The sequence below is a fragment of the Bubalus bubalis genome, chromosome 22, assembly GCF_019923935.1.
Source record: "Bubalus bubalis isolate 160015118507 breed Murrah chromosome 22, NDDB_SH_1, whole genome shotgun sequence".
In the NCBI taxonomy this organism is placed as follows: Eukaryota; Metazoa; Chordata; class Mammalia; order Artiodactyla; family Bovidae; genus Bubalus; species Bubalus bubalis.
In genome coordinates, this window is record NC_059178.1 from 51,171,735 (window position 1) to 51,191,027 (window position 19,293).

At 39.0% G+C, this 19,293-nt stretch overlaps 1 protein-coding gene across 4 annotated transcripts in view; it reads left to right on the plus strand.

The window, feature by feature from the left end:
• CDH7 (cadherin 7) overlaps positions 1-19,293 on the plus strand; it is a 139,662-nt gene that overhangs the window by 84,108 nt on the left and 36,261 nt on the right. For all 4 annotated transcript variants that reach the window (XM_044934463.2, XM_044934462.2, XM_044934461.2 and 1 more), the window contains one exon: positions 17,254-17,507. In XM_044934463.2, coding sequence (XP_044790398.2) covers positions 17,254-17,507 — 254 coding nt within the window. The remainder of the gene's footprint in view (positions 1-17,253; positions 17,508-19,293) is intronic.

Below are 19,293 nucleotides of genomic sequence, written 5' to 3' on the forward strand. Positions count from 1 at the left end.
GATTTTGGAACCCCAAAAAATAAAGTCTGGGGTTGTAAAAGAGTTGAACAAGACTTAGTGGCTAAATAGCAACAGTGTTGCTTCACACTTCTCCTCCTACCTTCCCTCTCCACACAGTTCTGCATAAATAATAGATAATCAGGGTAATTGCCTGGTATACATCAACTTAATTTTTATTTCCAAAGCTCCCTCCACCCACAGATTCCTTTTTAAAAATTATAATTTTCACTGTCTGCTAATGCATTCTAATGCCTAACCAACCCAACACAGAGTTCTTACCAATACTGAAATAAACAAACGTAAAACATGACTCCTCTAAGAGTTAATTAAAAACAGTGGGAATGGTATATTTACTTTGCACGTCAAGCTTGGTGATCAGCAAACTTGCTTCACTTGACAAAATTGCTTATGGTATTATATATTAATCTAGTTTTTAGATGAAAAACTATGAAGTCATAATTCTTTTTTCATTTTGAGCAGTTATTTATTCAAAAATGCAATTCACTTTTTATGTGCAAGTGATTGCACTTAGCACTGTAGCTCAGCGTTAGTTTGCATTAATCCAGGCCTTCTCCTTTCTCAAATCCTCAAATAAAGCTCATATTCTGACTGCTTACTTGGACATCAGAGAGCTATTTTTGGACCCCCTAGAATTATTTGGACTTGTGTTTGCTAGATGCATGTCCCACTACTCCTAGTTTTATGCAGTGGTCTGGAGTGGACACTAAGCCACTTAATTCCTAGAGGCAACGTCAATTTTTTTCTGGGTCTTCGAATATTTCCTTCTGCTGTTGGACTCTCCTGTGCTCAGCCACCCCTGCGCACTTACTCTTCCTCATCTTTCAAGACTGGAAAATCACTCCCATTCTTCCTTCTTTAAGCTAAATAGGTAAACAGAGGTTGTAAAATTTTCTGTACAACAATTTGTCTTTCTAGTCCAAGAAGGGTGTAAATGAACACATGCTTTCCACTGTTGGGCACTGGTCTAGTAAAAATGTAATACTGTGGGGTTACTTTTTGGGGGGGGTGTAGATGTTAGCTATGGTCACAATGATTTGGGTAAATAGCCAACGTCCTGTAGAAGTGCCCAAGCGAGCCCCGGCCCCATCTGCCAGCCAGCTGGTCAGTCCCTGCTAGTCACTCAAAAATTTGAACATGACCTAAGGAAGAAGCTGCACAGTGGATCAGTAGTGTTATTTTGCAGGTTAAAAGGGAAAAGGGGACTTTCCTATGGAGGTAACCACCTGTGCAGAAGTTATCATATGAGACAGAGGATATCATATGAGCATGTTAAGCTCAGAGAGCAAAAGTAGGGCAGATTTCCTGGAGTACAGTGTGGAAGGGGGTGTTTGTGCCAGATGAAGTGCAGTGTATGTGAAAGGGTGTCTTTATGCCTCCTTTGCAAGGACCCTGTTACATATGTACAGTGCTTTGCAAACAAGAATGGCTTACAAATAATAAATAATAAAAGGTATTTTACTTTTAGCTATTATAAAATATACTATGGAGTAGAAAGTTATATTTTCTAATTTCTCTTGAACCCTTATTATTGGGAAAGTTATTCTAATTCATTGAGCATTTCTCTTCAAAGCACTGAATTGTAATGGTATTTATTTAAACATTTATTAAAAATGTTACCACTTTTCCTGGCCTGTCAAATAGCACACTTTTTTATTTTTTAATTTTCATTAAATTTAAATCCTTGAAGTTTTTCTAGTCTCTTGTCCTTTCTTGATCCATAATAGATCTGGTATATAAGTTTGTTTGTTTCTATTCTCTTTGGCATTCCCCTGAGGTTGGTTATCACTGCTTCACTCTGAAACTATTTTTTATTGTTTCTGAGCTCACAATCTGAATTCTAGCTTTTTAATGTTTAAATCTGACCTTTTTAGTTAAATTATTTTTTAGAAATTGTTATTCAAAACTCAACACCATTTTATTTTTATTATTGTAGCTAGTTTGTAAAGAAGCTATTTTACTATCAAGTATTTTATACCTTATATAGTATAAAATAGTATATACTTTATGTAGTATAAATACTTTATATAGTATAAAATAGTACTTTACACTTAAGACAGAGTAGTACAACAAACTGAAAGGAAGTGGTAAAATAATCATTGATAAAGTAATAGATTTAGAAAATTCTAAAAGAATGCATTGAAAAAGTATTAGAATTCAGGAGAGCTTTTACTAATGAGAACTACAAAATTAAGTTTCAAATCAGTAGCTTCATTATAGTTCATGAGAACAGGTGTATGAACTCTTGTCTTCAATCCAACCACATGGATTTAACCCTCTAGGGGCTGCATGTGGAATATCCATCCTTTTTGTCTGTATCCCTAAACCTTCTGTGTTATTTTTTATTATTTTAAAAAGTTTTATAAACTGTGGGCAGTGTGAGCTCACAAAGGTAGTCTTTACTCCCAAATCCAAGTGATTTTTCCACCATGAAAGTGTCCTACTTTTTGCAGCCCCATGGTCTGTACGGTCCATGGAATTCTCCAGGCCAGAATACTGGAGTGGGTAGCCTTTCCCTTCTCTAGGGGATCTTCCCCTAGAAGGCAAAGCTTTCTTCCATTGTTCTCAGAATATGTTAAGATTTTCAGAGAGAAACAAGAGAATGCTGCAAGCAGTCCATAAAAAATGAATCATTTGTTGAAGTTTTCCAGGCTCTCCTAACTTTAGGAAAACATTTACAACCAGGCACTGCTAGGATGTTAGTGAGCGCTTTGTTCAAGACATTATGTTCTGATTATTGTGTGTCTTAAAATACTACTTCACATTTGGATAATAGTGTTCTTATGTCCACTTAGATAGAGTCATTTCTATTGGAATTAGGTTATTTTGTACCTGGGAACCATGCTTGATAATCATCTGAACCTTTTTTCTTTCTACTCTATAGTATAATAAAACTTTAGTCCATTGCTTTTTCATAAACAATGTACCATCATGGTTACAATGAGATTCATTCTAGTATGAGCAAGTTATTATCCTATTTTGAAACATGTATGTATAATGTACTTTGCATATGGGTAAATTTAGGAGCAGGGAGAAAGAAAAACAGTCTTTTTCTAAAGCATACGTTAGTTAGAAAAAGAAAAAGAAGTACAGAATTATGAAAGACTACCTTCAGTTGTATGGGATTCCCTGGTGGCTCCGTCGGTAAAGAACCTGCAAGAGACCTGGTTTTGATCCTGGAATTGGGAAGACCCTCTGGAGAAGGAAGTGGCAACCCACTCCAGTATTCTTTCCTGGGAAATCCCATGGACAGAGGAGCCTGGTGGGGCTACGATCTATGGGGTCACGAGAGGCAGATGAGAGTAGACCACCACCACCAGCACCTTCAGTTATGCTACTACTGCTCTAATGTCTGATACAGAAAATGCTTATTAGTGTGATCAAATATGCAGAAACCACAAGGCTAAAGATTTGTATGGGTATTATCAGATAATTATTTTTTTTTTAGAATTCAGTGATCCTTTCTGTACATTTAGACATGATTATATATTTTAAGTATATTTTAGATAATAACAGAACCATAGTGTTAAGTAGTTAAAGCAAAGTAGAGTCTACTTCTGTGGCCATTTATGAATGATTTGATGATAACCTTTATAACCACTTACCTAGGGCTTCAACATCAACAAAGCATGAACATGAGTATTATCTCATGTTGAGTGAAAACCATCTCTTTTCTTTCCACCTAGAATTCTCTGTTTACATTTCTCCATCATAATTTACAAAGTAGGAACTTTAGTCTTTCATTTTTCCTTTGAGTGTGGCAATCTTACCTCTAATATACTTCAGTTTTCAGTGTAAAATCTCAACTGGGATTACATATGGGTTTTGCTTCTATAAAATAGATTACTACGTTGAGTTACAGTACAGTAAAAAATGAGCATTTTCAAAGTGCTTTTCCTATGAAGGATAAGCACACATCCAGTTTGTAGCCTAGGGATGGCTTCTATGGAGGCACATATTGTACTGTCAAATAACGTATTTAAGGTTCCTCAGGCCCATTCTACTGTTCTGTCTTCATAATCTCCTCATATTCATACCCTCAAAAAGGCTGAGTGAAGTCAAAACCATCAAATAACAGAGCATTACTGGGAGGCACTGACACCGTGTCTGGCCTCCATTCCCTGTGGGAGAGGAAGGGTTAGAATCTGCTGCGTCCTGTTGACTTGCTCAGCTGCACAGATTTCTGAGCTCTGGGTTTTCTGTCTTGTTATTGAAACGTGTCCTTGTCTGCTGCTTGCAGTAATGAGGGGCTAATGCTTAGAGTCAAGTGTGTATTTCAGTATCTCATAAATGCTGCTGATGTGTGGTGAAGAAAAATGAAACCAGCAACATTTCCAATTTATTTTTCTTCTTTTCATTACAGTTTTTTTTCTTTCAAAGATGTTATTTAATTAAGCCTGCTGCTGTGGATGCACGTTTCTCAAAATGGAGCAAAGATCTTCGTGCCCTTTGACTGTGAAAAAACATACATTTCGGGTTTTAGTTTTGAAGGCTGGATGTGATAAGATTAATAGAGTAACTAATTTAGTGAATGTCTGATTTTCAGATTAATATTTTCCAATTTGTTCAACCCATTGCTGCTGTGTATCAGAAGCGATCCTAACATCATTCTAATCTTTATGAACATGGCTGTGTGCATAGAGACTGTTACCTGCTTATTAAGGTATAAATGTACTTGTTTTTGAACAGTCAAGATTAGAGATGAATTTAAGGTCTTAAAAAATAAGAAATTAACTGTCTTTGAAGAAAGTTGATACTAATGTGAATGTCAGCACAGGATAGACTAAGGGACTAAGACTGTTCCTTAGGAGTATTTTCTGTTTTATTTTGGCAGTTATCAGAATAATCTTTTCAGAATATGTGTATGTCAAAGACATTTTCCAGTGAGCCTTTTATGTTTTGTTTTTCTTTTTTTGCTTAGGACAAGTCACAGATAAGGTACAATTTTCCTTCTTTTTCCCTGGTTGTTGTTCCCTAGATTAGTTTCAATGAGTAGGATTCCAAGGAAAAGATATCTAAGAAATAGATAAGAGAGGATTTAGTGATTATGTAAGGAAAGTTGGAGAGAGAATTTAAGAATAAAACTAATGATTCTAGTATGGGCAACTAGATGAAAAATGTGTTGCACCTTCAGAATGAGAGTGTGGAGGTGATTAAAATGTAATATTACATTTTCGTTACCTCTGACATCTAGGTAACTGTTTCTAGAATGTCATGAATAAGGGTTTTATCTCAAAGGAGAAGTCTAGAGTACAGAGTTAGGTTTGGGAGTCATAGCATATGCATGGTAATTAAAATGAAGGGGACAATTGGGAACACCATAAAGTATGCATATAAAATGAGGAAAATAATTTTTTAGTTATTACTTGGTGAAACTGACAGACTTCAGTTAACAGGGCAGAGAAGGATTCTGAAAAAGCATTTTTTGTAGTCTTCTGGGATTAAGGTATTTTAAGAGAATTTAAAAATAACTGATCAAGAAAGGAAATAAAAACTCATATGTAGATCAATAAAAGGATTTGCATATATTATCAATAGAGGGAGGTGATTGTTGGATCCTGGAATCTGTGTTATATAGTAAAGACAGGGCATAATCCATAAGGCAATGATTAGAATAGAATCATGTATGGATGTGAGAGTTGGACTATAAAGAAAGTTGCTATGCTATGCTATGCTAGGCTAAGTCACTTCAGTTGTGTCTGACTCTGTGTGACCCCATAGGGCAGCCACCAGGCTCCCCTGTCCCTGGAATTCTCCAGGCAAGAACTCTGGAGTGGGTTGCCATTTCCTTCTCCAATGTGTGAAAGTGAAGTTGCTCAGTCGTGTCCAACCCTCAGCGACCCCATGGACTGCAGCCTTCCAGGCTCCTCCATCCATGGGATTTTCCAGGCAAGAGTACTGGAGTGGGGTGCCATTGCCTTCTCCGAAAGAAAGCTGAGCACTGAGGAATTGATGCTTTTGAACTGTGATGTTAGAGAAGACTCTTGAGAGTCCCTTCGACAACAAGGAGATGCAACCAGTCCATCCTAAAGGAAATCAGTCCTGAATATTCACTGGAAGGACTGATGTTGAAGCTGAAACTCCAATACTTTGGCTACTTGATGCGAAGAACTGAGTCATTTGAAAAGGCCCTGATGCTGGGAAAGATTCAAGACAGGAAGAGACAGGGATGTCAGAGGATGAGATGGTTGGATGGCATTGTTGACTCAATGGACATGAGTTTGAGTAAGCTCTGGGAGCTGGTGATGGACAGGGAGGCCTGGCGTGCTGCAGTCCATGGTGTTGCAGAGTCAGACACGACTGAGCGACTGAACTGAACTGAAGAATAGAGGGCCTGGAGTTCATGGAAATTTCCATGTATAGATCTGATCTCTCTGCCGTTAGTTTATTTAGTCTTTTTTTTTTTTTCATTTTCCCTTTATATTTGGCCATCAGATGTCAAAAAGCGAAGTCACCCACTCTTATTCTCTTCCTTTTTGTGGTTGCTTCAGCTGCTACCCAACAAGTCACCCCAAAGCTAGTGCTTTAAAACAGTGTTTTTTAGGTTGTCATTTCATGGGTCAGGACTTGGTGGGGTTCAGCAGGGTGGGTTTTTGGTGGTCTTATGTGGGCTCCTCTGTAGAGGTCGCTGTCTATCTGCCGGGATGATAAGAAGGAATGGAAGCATGCCTCCTGTCAGCCAGTAGCTAATCTGGGTTTGTTCCGTGAACGGCAGGAATAAAAGCTGCAAGTTCTCCTGAAGCTGATTTCCATAATTGACACTACATCACTTCCACTACATTATATTGATTGAAGCAGGACTGGGTGGCTCAGATTCAAGGAGTGAGGAGGTGAAGCATATGGAAAGAGAGACGCTATAAAATATTGTATGGACCTCTTCACTGGTTAACACTTCACCCTTCCAATGCAGGGGGTACAGTTTCAATCTTGGTCAGGGAACTAAGATCTCACATGCCATGGACTACAGAAAAAAAAAAAAAATACTGTAGATACTGTGAAAGAAGATGAAAGATCTTGGGTCCCAGTTCTTCTCCAAAGAAACTAAAAAACCTTCAGGTTACATTTACATGAAATGGCAAAAATAAGGGTGCCTCTCAGGTCAGCCGACAGCCGCTGTAATCTCCTCTCCACTGTCAGCATGACTCACAGAGCAATCGTGTGGCGCAAGATAGTTTAGTCGTTGCCATTATTTCATAAAGATCCCCTGAGAAACATAAACTGTGTTTGGGCCATAATCTGGGTTTCGCTTCCCTGAAAGTGATGGAGATCCTTTCACTGAAGTTTGTGGTCCAGTCAGTAGTGCATGCTGGGAAATATGGACATCAGCAAGTAGAGAATCAATCTGAGCTGTACTGTGAATCAGGTTTTTGATGTTGGGCAGAAATACAGTCATTTTTGCAAGGCTTGTTTCCTAACTTCTGTTTATAAAATTCAAACAGCCTACCTAAATTCACTCTTAGAACTATACCCTGCACAGGCTAAGGACTGTATAAATATGCATTGTTCTTGGGGAATATATTCAGCAATTTGTGGTACTACCTCTTTTTAGACAGTGCGATTAGCAATTTGAAATGTAAACACATTTAGTTGATCGTCAAAGTTTTTTAAAAAAATTTTTACAAAATAGAGATGTGTTAGGTATACCTGCTTGAGTTGCTGTTTAAAAAATATTCAGTGATCTTTAAATCTAGGTTAAAATGTTAATGTAAGTACTCATGAAGGTCAGAGGGGACTTGTGAGGCTAGATAATAAAAATAATAATTCTTGATATATGTATACTTATTCCTAATATCTTGACACGATTTAATGTCTTAGGCTTAAACATTCCTGCACTATCCATAATAGCGTTCTCAGGGCCCCAGTTTACCTGTAAGCACTAGATATTTTTTAGGTAGTGTAAATCATCATATAAAATATGACTGTATCAAGCGCAGAGAATTAGCTGTTAACATGGAGTTTTTTGAAAGTTAAAATAATGACCCTCATAAAAATATAAAATGGACATAGACCCACCCATTAATTTTTTACTGCTTATTCTGTATTTGCTTTTACGTATTTTGCTATAAGGGGCTCCCTCAATGGCTCAGCAGGTGAAGAATTTGCCTGCAATGCAGGAGATGCAGAAGATGCAAGGGAATGGCTACCTACTTCAGTTCAGTTCAGTCACTCAGTCTTTGCAACCCCATGGACTGCAGCACACCAGGCCTCCCTGTCTATCACCAACTCCTGGAGTTTACTCAAACTCACATCCATTGAGTTGATAATGCCATCCAACCATCTCATCCTCTGTCGTCCCCTTTTCCTCCTGCCTTCAATCTTTCGCAGCATCAGGGTGTTTTCAAATGAGTCAGTTATACGCATCAGGTGGCCAAAGCATTGGAGTTTCAGCTTCAGCATCAGTCCTTCCAAAGAATATTCAGGACTGATTTCCTTTAGGATGGACTGGTTGCATCCCCTTGAAGTCCAAGGGACTCTCAAGAGTTTTCTCCAGCACCACAGTTCAAAAGCATCAATTCTTCAGCACTCAGCTTTCTTTAGTACTACTCCAGTATTCTTGCCTAAAAAAAATCCCATGGACAGAGGAGCCTGGTGGGCTGTAGTACAAAAGGTGGCAAAGAGTTGGACATGACTGAGTGACTAAGCACATTTTGCTATGTTTCAAATAATTTGTTCTTAATTTTTTTCCCCTTCATTCAGCAGGCAGTGAATCTCTCTTACCTGTCTCAGACAATTATTACCTGCTGGACAAATGTAAGATTTTACACTTGGCTTCTATCATAGATCTCAAAATCTAGCACAGTGAGATAGGAAAGGGTCAGTACTTTGTAGAGGACACCCACAGAGCTGGAAAAACTTTCAGAGCTCTTCTTTTTCTCCCCCTTAACCCCTGAACATCTATGAAGGCATCAACAGTGACATAGTAAAGAATGCGCCTGCCAACACAGGAGACAAAAGAGATGTGGCTTCCATCCCTGGGTTGGGAAGATCCCCTGGAGCAGGAAAAGGCAACCCACTCAAGTATTCTTGCCTGGAAAATCCCATGGACAGAGGAGCCTGGAAGGCTGCAGTCCATGAGGTCGCGAAGAGTCAGACATGACTTGGAGACTGAACATATATATATATTGTTGTTATTGTTGTTCAGTCGCCAAGTCGTGTCTGATTCTTTGCGACCCAATGAACTGCAGTACACCAGGCTTCTTTGTCCTTTACTATCTCCCAGAGTTTGCTCAGACTCATGTACCTTGAGTCAGGGATGCCATCCAACCATCTCATCCTCTCGTTCCCTTTTCCTCTCCCCCTCAATCTTTCCCAGCATCAGGATCTTTTCCAGTGAGTTGACTGTTCATATCTGGTGGCCGAAGTATTGGAGCTTCAGCCTCAGCATTGGTTCTTCCAATTACTATTCAGGGTTTATTTCCTTTAAGATTGACTCCTTTGATCTCCTCGCTGTCCAAGGGACTCTCAAGAGTCTTCTCCAGCACCACAGTTCAAAAGTGTCAGTTCTTTGGTGCTCAGCCTTCTTTATGTTCCAACTCTCACATCTGTACATGACTCCTGGAAAAACCATAGCTTTGACTATACAGACCTTTGTTGGCAAAGTGATATCTCTGCTTTTTAATACACTGTCTAGGTTTGTCATAGCTTTTCTTCCAAGGAGCAGGCTTCCTTTAATTTCGTGGCTGCAGTCACCATCTGCATTGATTGTGGAGCCCAAGAAAATGAAATCTGACCCTGTTTCCACATTTTCCTCATCTGTTTGCCATGGAGTGATAGGGCTGGGTGCCATGATCTTCTGTTTTTGAATGTTGAGTTTTAAGCCAGCTTTTTCACTCTTTCTTTTCGCCTCCATCATGAGTCTCTTTAGTTCCTCTTCACTTTCTGCCATTAAAGTTGTGTCATCTGCATATCTGAGGTTGTTGACATTTCTCCCAGCAATCTTGATTCCAACATGTGCTTCATCCAGCCCGGTATTTCACATGATGTACTCTGCATATAAGTTAAATATAATTATTTGTTAATTATTAGTTAAATATATTTATTATTATATATAATATTTTGGAACACACCTTTCCCTTGATGCCTTCTCTATAAAAAATAACTTAGTGCACAAATCTGGATATAGGTTTTGTAGTTCACAGACATTTTAAGACAAAAGCTGTGTGTAGTGATAAAAGTCACTTGCAACTGTCAAAGCACAAATGTCACTGGACAAAGTTAAACATGAAAGGCAGACTTCAAGAATATTGTAGTTCGGGAAGAAAGGTTACAAAGACTTGAATTTTTAAGGGCTGGAGTATGTGTGTGTGGAATGGGGTGAGTTAGATCACACTGTATTTGTTTTACACAAAGTCAATGTACATTTTCTTGTGTGTTCATTATAGCAGGTAGTTTTATAACTTGGAGCAAGACTTCTGCTGAAGGTTGGTTCGAAGAAAAGGGAGGTCAGGAGTAAGGAAACGTTTGTCTGCATTTGGTCAACCTGAGGGCACAGTTCAGGGAAGGGAGAAAGGAAGGCTGCAGTGTAGTTGTGCATAATAATGGCATGTTTTGCTTTTGGAAAAGGGAAAAACTTTAGAACTCGTAAACTGTTTAAATGTACAAAATTGTTCTTTGCTGAGAAAGCTTTTCCAAGCTAAGTTCCTGAGTAGTCGATTAATTTACAGTCAGATAATCATCAAGGGCAGGTTATGATTGTGGTTTTTTTTTTCCATTGGTACAGTCTCATTGAAGCCCATTTACTTAGTAAAAATGATTTATATTGATTTGATCAAGAAGTAGGGAGGATATTGAAAGCAACAGAGTCTAATGCTTTGATCCAAAGGACAGCTGAAAGTGCCAGAGATAGAAATGCTTTTAAGGATGATGAACGGTCTCTGTGCTTCTGTACAAAATCCATATTAAACATAAGACACTAAATATATAGACAGGAACACATGTGTACACTGACACACAGAACAGCCCTGGTGGTACCATGTGATGGTTACAGGAACAGATTGAAGAATTTCCAGAAGGATGTAACTTGGATCAGTTCCTGAAACATCAACAACAGGACTGACCAGAAGTACAAGCCCTAAAAGAAGGCCATTGAGTTTCATGAGAGTGTGTTTGGCTGTAGACCAGAAACCAAGCTATAAAAAGAAGAAAAAAATTTCAGTGCAGAGATTTTATTAAATGAATTGAAGATGCTGTTTTAACTAAGGTTTTACTGTTAAGGAAGCTAATAGTGGCAGAGAGAAACTGATAAGACTCCACTGTTTATGATAGTTAATGCTTTTTAATTCAGAAGATGAATATTATAAACTAATGCTGCCAAAGACATAGGCCTAGGTGTCCTGGGGAAAAACAGAAGAAAAAGATGTAGTCTTTACTTTCCATTTGATTTGCTCATAATCTAGCAGGAAATAATGGCACTAATAATAGTACGGTAGTAACAGCAAATGCTTATGCAGTGATTGCTCTGTGTCCATCACTGTTCTAGATGCTTTACATTTATGAATAATTCACAGCAACCCTACTTACTTGGTGAGGTAGGCAGCTACCAAGATGTGATGATGTCATCCAACACAGGGCGCTTATTGCTCTTCGAGTTTGGAGGATGCCTGTTTGTTCTAGCAGAAAGGGAATGGGTGGTGGGCATGGCTTAGAATTTACATAGTGTGTTTGCCCCTGCTGCTATTACTAAGTCGCTTCAGTCGTGTCCGACTCTGTGTGACCCTGTAGACGGCAGCCCACCAGGCTCCCCCGTCCCTGGGATTCTCCAGGCAAGAACACTGGAGTGGGTTGCCATTTCCTTCTCCAATGAGTGAAAGTGAAGTAGCTCAGTCCTGTCCGACTCTCAGCGACCCCATGGACTGTAGCCCACCAGGCTTCTCTGTCCATGGGATTTTCCAGGCAAGAGTACTGGAGTGGGGTGCCATTGCCTTCTCCAATGTCTGTCCCTGAGTACACATATAATCTTTGTCTTTCACTGGAGCTTTTTGCTAGTTTCAATAGTAGCAACTTTTACTTAATTTTAATACTATCAACCTTGCATCTTTTAAAATGCGCTTTAAAGATGTGCCTAAAACTTTCTGTTTAAAGGTACCTCTCTCTCAATATAAAAAAGTCTTAAGTCTTATTATCGAATCACTCATAAAGAAGATATGTTTCCCAGGTGGTGCTAGTGGTTAAAGAATCAACCTGCCAATGCACGAGACACAAGATATACAGGTAGGTTGGGAAGATCCCGTGGAGTAGGAAATGGCACCCCGCTCCATCCAGCCATCTAGTGCTCTCTTGGAAAATTCCATGGGCAGAGGAGCCTGGAGGGCTACAGGCTATCGTACACACACACACACACACACACACACAGAGACACACACATGCAATCTCCAAGATTCCTATAAGAGAAATGGCAGACAGAGTTCCATGAGAAGGAGGAACAGCAGATGATACACACTGGAAACGTACCAAGTGCGCTGTATATAGTGAATAATTCATTTTACGTGGAGTAAAAAGGGTGGGAGGAAGAGGTGTGAACCTCTAGTCTGGAGAGAGAAGCTTATTATCTGGGGCTTCTTAGACCACGGATTGGCAAACAGCTGCTTACTTGTTTCTAGACAACTCAAGAGCTAAGGATAGTTTTATGTTTTTAAATGATTGGAAAAAAGAATAAAAAGAAAAAGGAATGTTGCATGAAATGTGCAAGTGACATAGAATTCAGATATCAGTGCCTGTAAATGAAGTGTTATTGGCACACAGCCAAGCTAGTTCATTTTCATGTGGCAGAGAACCATAGTGCCTGCAAAGTCTAATTATTTACTGTCTGGTCTTTACAGGAAAAGGTTGCTGACCACTGTCTTAGTTATTATGCTTGCTTTTTCATCCCAAAGTTCATCATCTTTTGTTGGCAATAAATTTATACCATGCTATTTCATTATTTAGGAGGGACGATGGCCAACAAGCAGCTTTCTCTTTCAATGTCTCTGACATAGATGACACTTGACAGATAAAGCAACTTCTGTATGGCATTGCTAATTTGGGTCTAAGTGATGGAATTTTGAGTTCAGATTCTTAGGAATTCTTGCTCTTTTGGGCTGCGTTTTGAACAGTGTTTTGGTCAAATTTCCAAATACATCTAGTCTCCAGTGGTATGTAGTTTCAAATATTAAATAGACTGTGTTTAAACAGTGCCTTTAACTCCTTCCCTTTCCTTCTTCTTTCCCTGGTTATTATTTTAATTTTCATTCCCCAAGTATAGCTTTGCTCATGAAGTTTAATCAGTTCAGTTGCTCAGTCGTGTCTGATTCTTTGTGACCCCATGGACTGCATCATGCCAGGCTTCCGCTTCCCTGCCCGCCACCAACTCCTGGAGCTTACTCAAACTCCTGTCCATCGAGTCTAATACCATCCAACCATCTCGTCCTCTGTCATCCCCTTCTCCTGCCTTCAATCTTTCCCAGCATCAGGGTCTTTTCAAATGAGTCAGTTCTTTTCATCAGGTGGCTGAAGTATTGGAGTTTCAGCTTCACTATCAGTCCTTCCAAAGAATATTCAGGACTGATTTCCTTTAGGATTGACTGGTTTGATCTTGCAGTCCAAGAGTCTTCTCCAACACCACAGTTCAGAAGCATCAGTTCTTTGGCACTCAGCTTTCTTTATAGTCCAACTCACACATCTATACATGACTCCTGGAAAAACCATAGCTTCGACTAGACGGACCTTTGTTGGCAAAGTCTAATAGTTATGGGATGTATTGCTTATGTAGAAATCAATCAGAAAGAGAAAGCAGGAATTAACATTTTCCTGCAAAAGTCATTTCTTCAATTTGCCATCTATCACACCACACCCCTCTTTGAAAACTGGCTTATTGTGATTTGCTCTGAAAATCATTCTGTGTGGCAATTCCTTCCGTCTGGAATCTTGATTCATGGGCTCTCATAAGAATTCTTTTATGGTTCTATTTTCATAATAGCTTTTAGGCAGCCAATCTTCATGCATGATCCTGTGTTTCTTTATGACTTGGCAGCATCCAGATGTCTTCACTGCATCTTGTTGCCTTTTAGACACATTAAAAAAAAAAAGTTGCCATAAAATAATTGCATTCATTTGTGCAGGAAATGTTAAATTATTCTTTCATGAGTCAGTCAAACTTTTACTTGAATACAGAAAGACTTGCTGTCCCTTTTGGTAAACCTGCATGAATATCTTAAAAGTTGTGGTTTTGAAGTGATTAAAAAGCAGATGGTAAACAGGCTTTTTTCTTTTTCTTTTTTTTAACCTCGTCTTATCTAACATAGTCACAGAATATATAAAAATAGGATTTTTCTCATAACTTACCAGTTTTGTAAGTAATGTAAGAATAAATTGAATGGGTTCATATCTAAGCTATGTGTATGTTGAGAGTGTCTTAAGTGAATGTATTTGTGTAAATAAGAATGCTTTGTTTTATTTTTAGCAGAACCCAATTAAGTATTGGATTGCATGTATGGGCCCAAGAAAATTTTAATGAGGAAGTCAAATTTCTTCGGCTTCCGTCGTACCTCAGTCGGTAAAGAATCTGCCTGCAATGCAGGAGACCCGGGTTCGATTCCTGGGTCCGGAAGCTGCCCTGGAGAAGGAAATGCAACCCACTCCACAGTATTTTTGCCTGGAAAATCCCATGGACAGAGGATCCTGGCGGGCTACAGTCCATGGGTTTGCAAGAGTCAGACACGACTTAGCAATTAAACCACCACTGAACCATCAAGTTTCTTAGAAGAGTATTTGCATCACAATGACCTGAAGAACCTTTTAAAAATGAGTATGTTTGTGACTCATCCTGGATCTGCTGAATCAAAATCTTGGAAGGGGCCAGGAATGTATTAGAAAGTTCCCCGAGGGGTTTTGATTCTCACCTTTGGCTGACAACCATTGGGCTAGAAATATTTTTCGAGTATTTAAAAAAAAATGGTAGCCTCAAAAAATGGTTTCCGTGCTCGGGCTTAGTTGCTTCATGGCATGTGGGATCTTCCCAGATCAGAGATCGAACCCGTTCTTCCTGAATGGGCAGGCAGATTCTTCACCACTGAGCCACCAGGGAGGTCCCAGAATTTTCATGTGAAACCTCAGAGAAGAATTAAAATTTGGTTTTCCCATAGTAATTATATGAAGTTTTTCTGGTCAAGAAAAACAATATACCTGGCTGTTTCTTCCCCCATCTCTCACTTCAACCTTCTGGATTCTCTGGAGCAAAGATTCAGCTCATTTTCAAGGCTCTTGAGGACTGGATATCTGGATTCTATCTTTTTCTAATTCATTAAGAATATTGATGCTTTTCAATGTATCAAATTCTGAATAGACACTAAGAATGCTAGTACCAAAGAAAACAGTCTGGAATTTACAGTCTACTAGATGAGACAGATGTTAAGCAGATAATTCAATAAATGCTCTCTGGTCTAGATATTATAAACCTATTTTTTGTATTGGTTTAAGGTATATATATGTTAATATATTTTATGTAAGTGGTATATAAATTCTTATGTCTCATGTAGCATATACACATATACATAGAGTGTGTTATTAAGTGTATATACATTTTATATATTGCCATCCCTTTAATTAGTCTCACATCCTTCTGGAATGAATTGGAATGTATACATACCTATATGTGTGTACACACATATGCCCATACACATGACTATAAATTTAGACTGTAGTTCTGCAGCAATACATTTAGCTAATTTTTCTCACTGCTCTTTTAAATTAAATACATGTAAAATGACATATATATTTTTTTAAGGTTTATGGGTTTTTTTTTCTCAATTGGGGTATAGTTGCTTTACAGTACATTATTTTATATATTTGCTGTGATTTCTGTTGGTTTCTTTCTAAAATTTTTGCTTTTATAGCATTAAATGTAACAGTTATTTGGGGACAGTGTTTCAGTGGCGGGATAGATCGAAAGTCCCAACAAGCTGGAGCTCTCTATACCTCTTGAAGAAAGAGAAGCATACTGTTGTCACAGATAGCTTCCACATGTTGGGCATATGATTCTTTTTTTTTTTTTTTTTTTTTTTTAACAGATGGTGCTTTACAAGTACACACAACTGTCCTTAAAACATTTTTAAAGCTACCATATGGTTTGACTTGGGTCACTGTATTTGAGAAAAATGTTAGCATGTTAATCCTGTTGAAACATTATAGAAGAGAGATTATAACTGCCAACCGTTTAATATAAATAGAGACTGTGTATAGTGATGGTGGAATATTGAAGGAAGAAGCAATGGGCCCTTCATCAAGAAGAATTAGCTATGTACACACTTCTATATTTAAAATGGACCACCAATAGGGACCTACTGTATAGCACATGGAACTGTGCTCTGTTAATTTGCAGCCTGGATGGGAGAGGAGTTTAGGGGAGAATGGATACAGGTACACGTATGGCTGAGTCCTTTCAACTGAAACTCACAATATTGTTAATTGCTGTTCCCGAGTACAAAATAAAAAGTTAAAAAAAAAAAGAATCAGCTATGTTTTCTGGCTGTATAACTACAGTATGCCGCTTCTTCTGCTTCAGCTGCATTCGCAACACTTGAAAGTTTAGGATGGTAAGCGTGTGTGCTAAGTCGCTTCAGTCTTGTCCGACTCTCTGCGACCCTGTGGACAGTACAGGCTCCTCTGTCCATGGGATTCTCCAGGCAAGAATACTGGATTGCCACCATGCCCTCCTCCAGGGGATCTTCCCAACCCCGGGATTGAACCCACATCTCTTATATCTCCTTCATTGAAGGCGGGTTCTTTACCACTAGCGCCACCTGGGAAGTCTTAGGATTGTAAAGGAGTCCCCTAAATCAATGAAAATGACCTTGTAAATGAGAAATTCAACTGAAAGTTATCTTTTTCCCCCTTTTCAACATGCACTCCTAGATAGTGCAGGGAAATTACATGGTTGATGAATACTACCTGGAGGTCCCTGCTGGAAAAGATTTTTATATCATATCAGTTGTTGTTCCAGTAATATTCTAAAGACCTGCATTTACTTATGCAATGTACTACACAGAGTGGATTAAGTTAGTTCAAAAGCACTCACCATCGTCTGTGAGCCAGAAAGCCACAAAGACTCTGATTGGCATTATTATTTATTGTTTTTGAATGCTGATGGTACATTTTCCTGGTAGAGTCCGTACTGTGCTTATTGACATGCATACGTGAAAAGGCTCTGCTTTTCTGAGTATTTAATGGGCAATTTAATTTTCCTAACAACTTTCTTTACAGGACTTGGATTTTGAAGCCAAAACAAGTTACACGCTACGGATAGAAGCTGCAAACAAAGATGCTGACCCCCGCTTTCTGAGCTTGGGACCCTTCAGTGACACGACAACCGTGAAGATAATTGTGGAAGACGTGGACGAGCCCCCTGTGTTTTCTGCACCACTTTACCCCATGGAGGTGTCGGAAGCCACCCAAGTTGGGAATATTATTGGCACCGTAGCAGCTCACGACCCCGATTCTTCCAACAGCCCAGTGAGGTAAGAGCTCATTGCTGTCCTTTTCAATAATTCTGTAACAGTGTGCCCTTGTTGACAACTCATGTCTCTACATTATGATGCTTTGGGATCGTGAGTGCTCAGCTGCTTCTATTGTGTCTGATTCACTCTTTGCAATCCTATGGACTGTAGCCAGCCAGGCTCCTCTGTCCATGGAATTCTCCAGGTAAGAATAGTGGAGCTGGTTGTCTTTCCTTCAGGGGATCGTCCCAGCCCGGGGGTTGAAGCCACATTCCCTGTGGCTCCTTCATTGGAGGCAGATTCTTTACCACTGAGCCGCTGGGGAAGCTTGGGGTTATAGCAAATAGAAACCAGTTGTGTATATGTATTGAGCCATCATGGCAGAAGTGAAACAGGATCAGAACCGCTCAACATTTTACTAATTCCAAAATATGTCACCTGATTATCCAAGGCCATTATTGTGTGGCAATGTTGTATCTTTTTTTTTTTAACATTTATTTATTTGTTTGCCTCTGGCGGGCCTTGGTTGCAGTATGTGGGATCTTCAGTTGCGGTGTGCAGGATCTTTTAGTTGCAGCATGTGGGATCTAGTTCCCTGACCAGGGATTGAACTTGAGTCCCCTGCAGTGGGACCATGGAGTCTTAGCCTCTGGACCACCAGGGAAGTCCTGCAATGCTGTCTTTAGGCACCGTTGTCATCCACAAGCAGAGCTGACGTTCCTGTTCGGCCCATTATCCTGAGCACTTTTGCAACACAAACTGTGATCAAAGAGAAAGTGATGTGTGTCCTCATTGTAGGATAAAAGTTTATGTTAGAAAACTAATTTGATAAACAATTTAAATTGGGGATTAATTTCTCAACAGATCCTTTTATATATTGGTCTGTATGGATAGTATGTGTTTATTAGTCTAATCTACTTATTAAAAATAAAATATACCTTATTTATATACAAGGACTATTTTAAAATGTTCTTTCAATAGGTCTGTATAGAGAGTAGAAACATTGTTATAACCAACTCTGTGGGACTAACAGAATAATGATATGTAAGCATTCCAAAATATCACAGCATTACAGGTCACACCTTTTACCTATAGTCTTATAATCTAAGAGCTACATACATATACATATGGTAAAATATGTTTTTTTTCAAGTAAATATTTAATATCTAAGTGATTATATAGAATATACTAGAAAGTAGATTGTATTTCATGTTTTAATTTGGGTTCATAAGTAACACATTTTTATTTCATGATCTGGATTTTGATTATAAAATCTATAAAGTGGGCTTCCTTGGTAGCTCAGCTGGTAAAGAATCCACCTGCAATGCCAGAGACCCTGGTTCAATTCATGGGTCAGGAAGATCCCCTGGAGAAGGGATAGGCTACCCACTCCAGTATTCTTGGGCTTCCCTTGTGGCTCAGCTGGCAAAGAATCCATCTGCAATGTGGGAGACCTGGGTTCAATCCATGAGTTGGGAAAATCCCCTGGAGAAGGGAAAGGCTACCCACTCCAATATTCTGGCCTGGAGAATTCCATGGACTGTATAGTCCATGGGGCTCCAAAGAGGCAGACACAACTGAGCAACTTGTACTTTCACATTTCACAAAAATTAGTGAAGGTTTTATGTTGAGATATGTTCAACTAACCACCGATTGAACCTCTGGTGTAACTGATATTTAATAATGCTAAGTGCTTTTGAGCTACCTTACGAAAGAAGTCTGGACATTGACTGCAGAGTGTCATGAAAAACATCTACACATTAGACAATGATTTTTAGTTAAGAAGAGCTCATAATCCTCTGTCTCC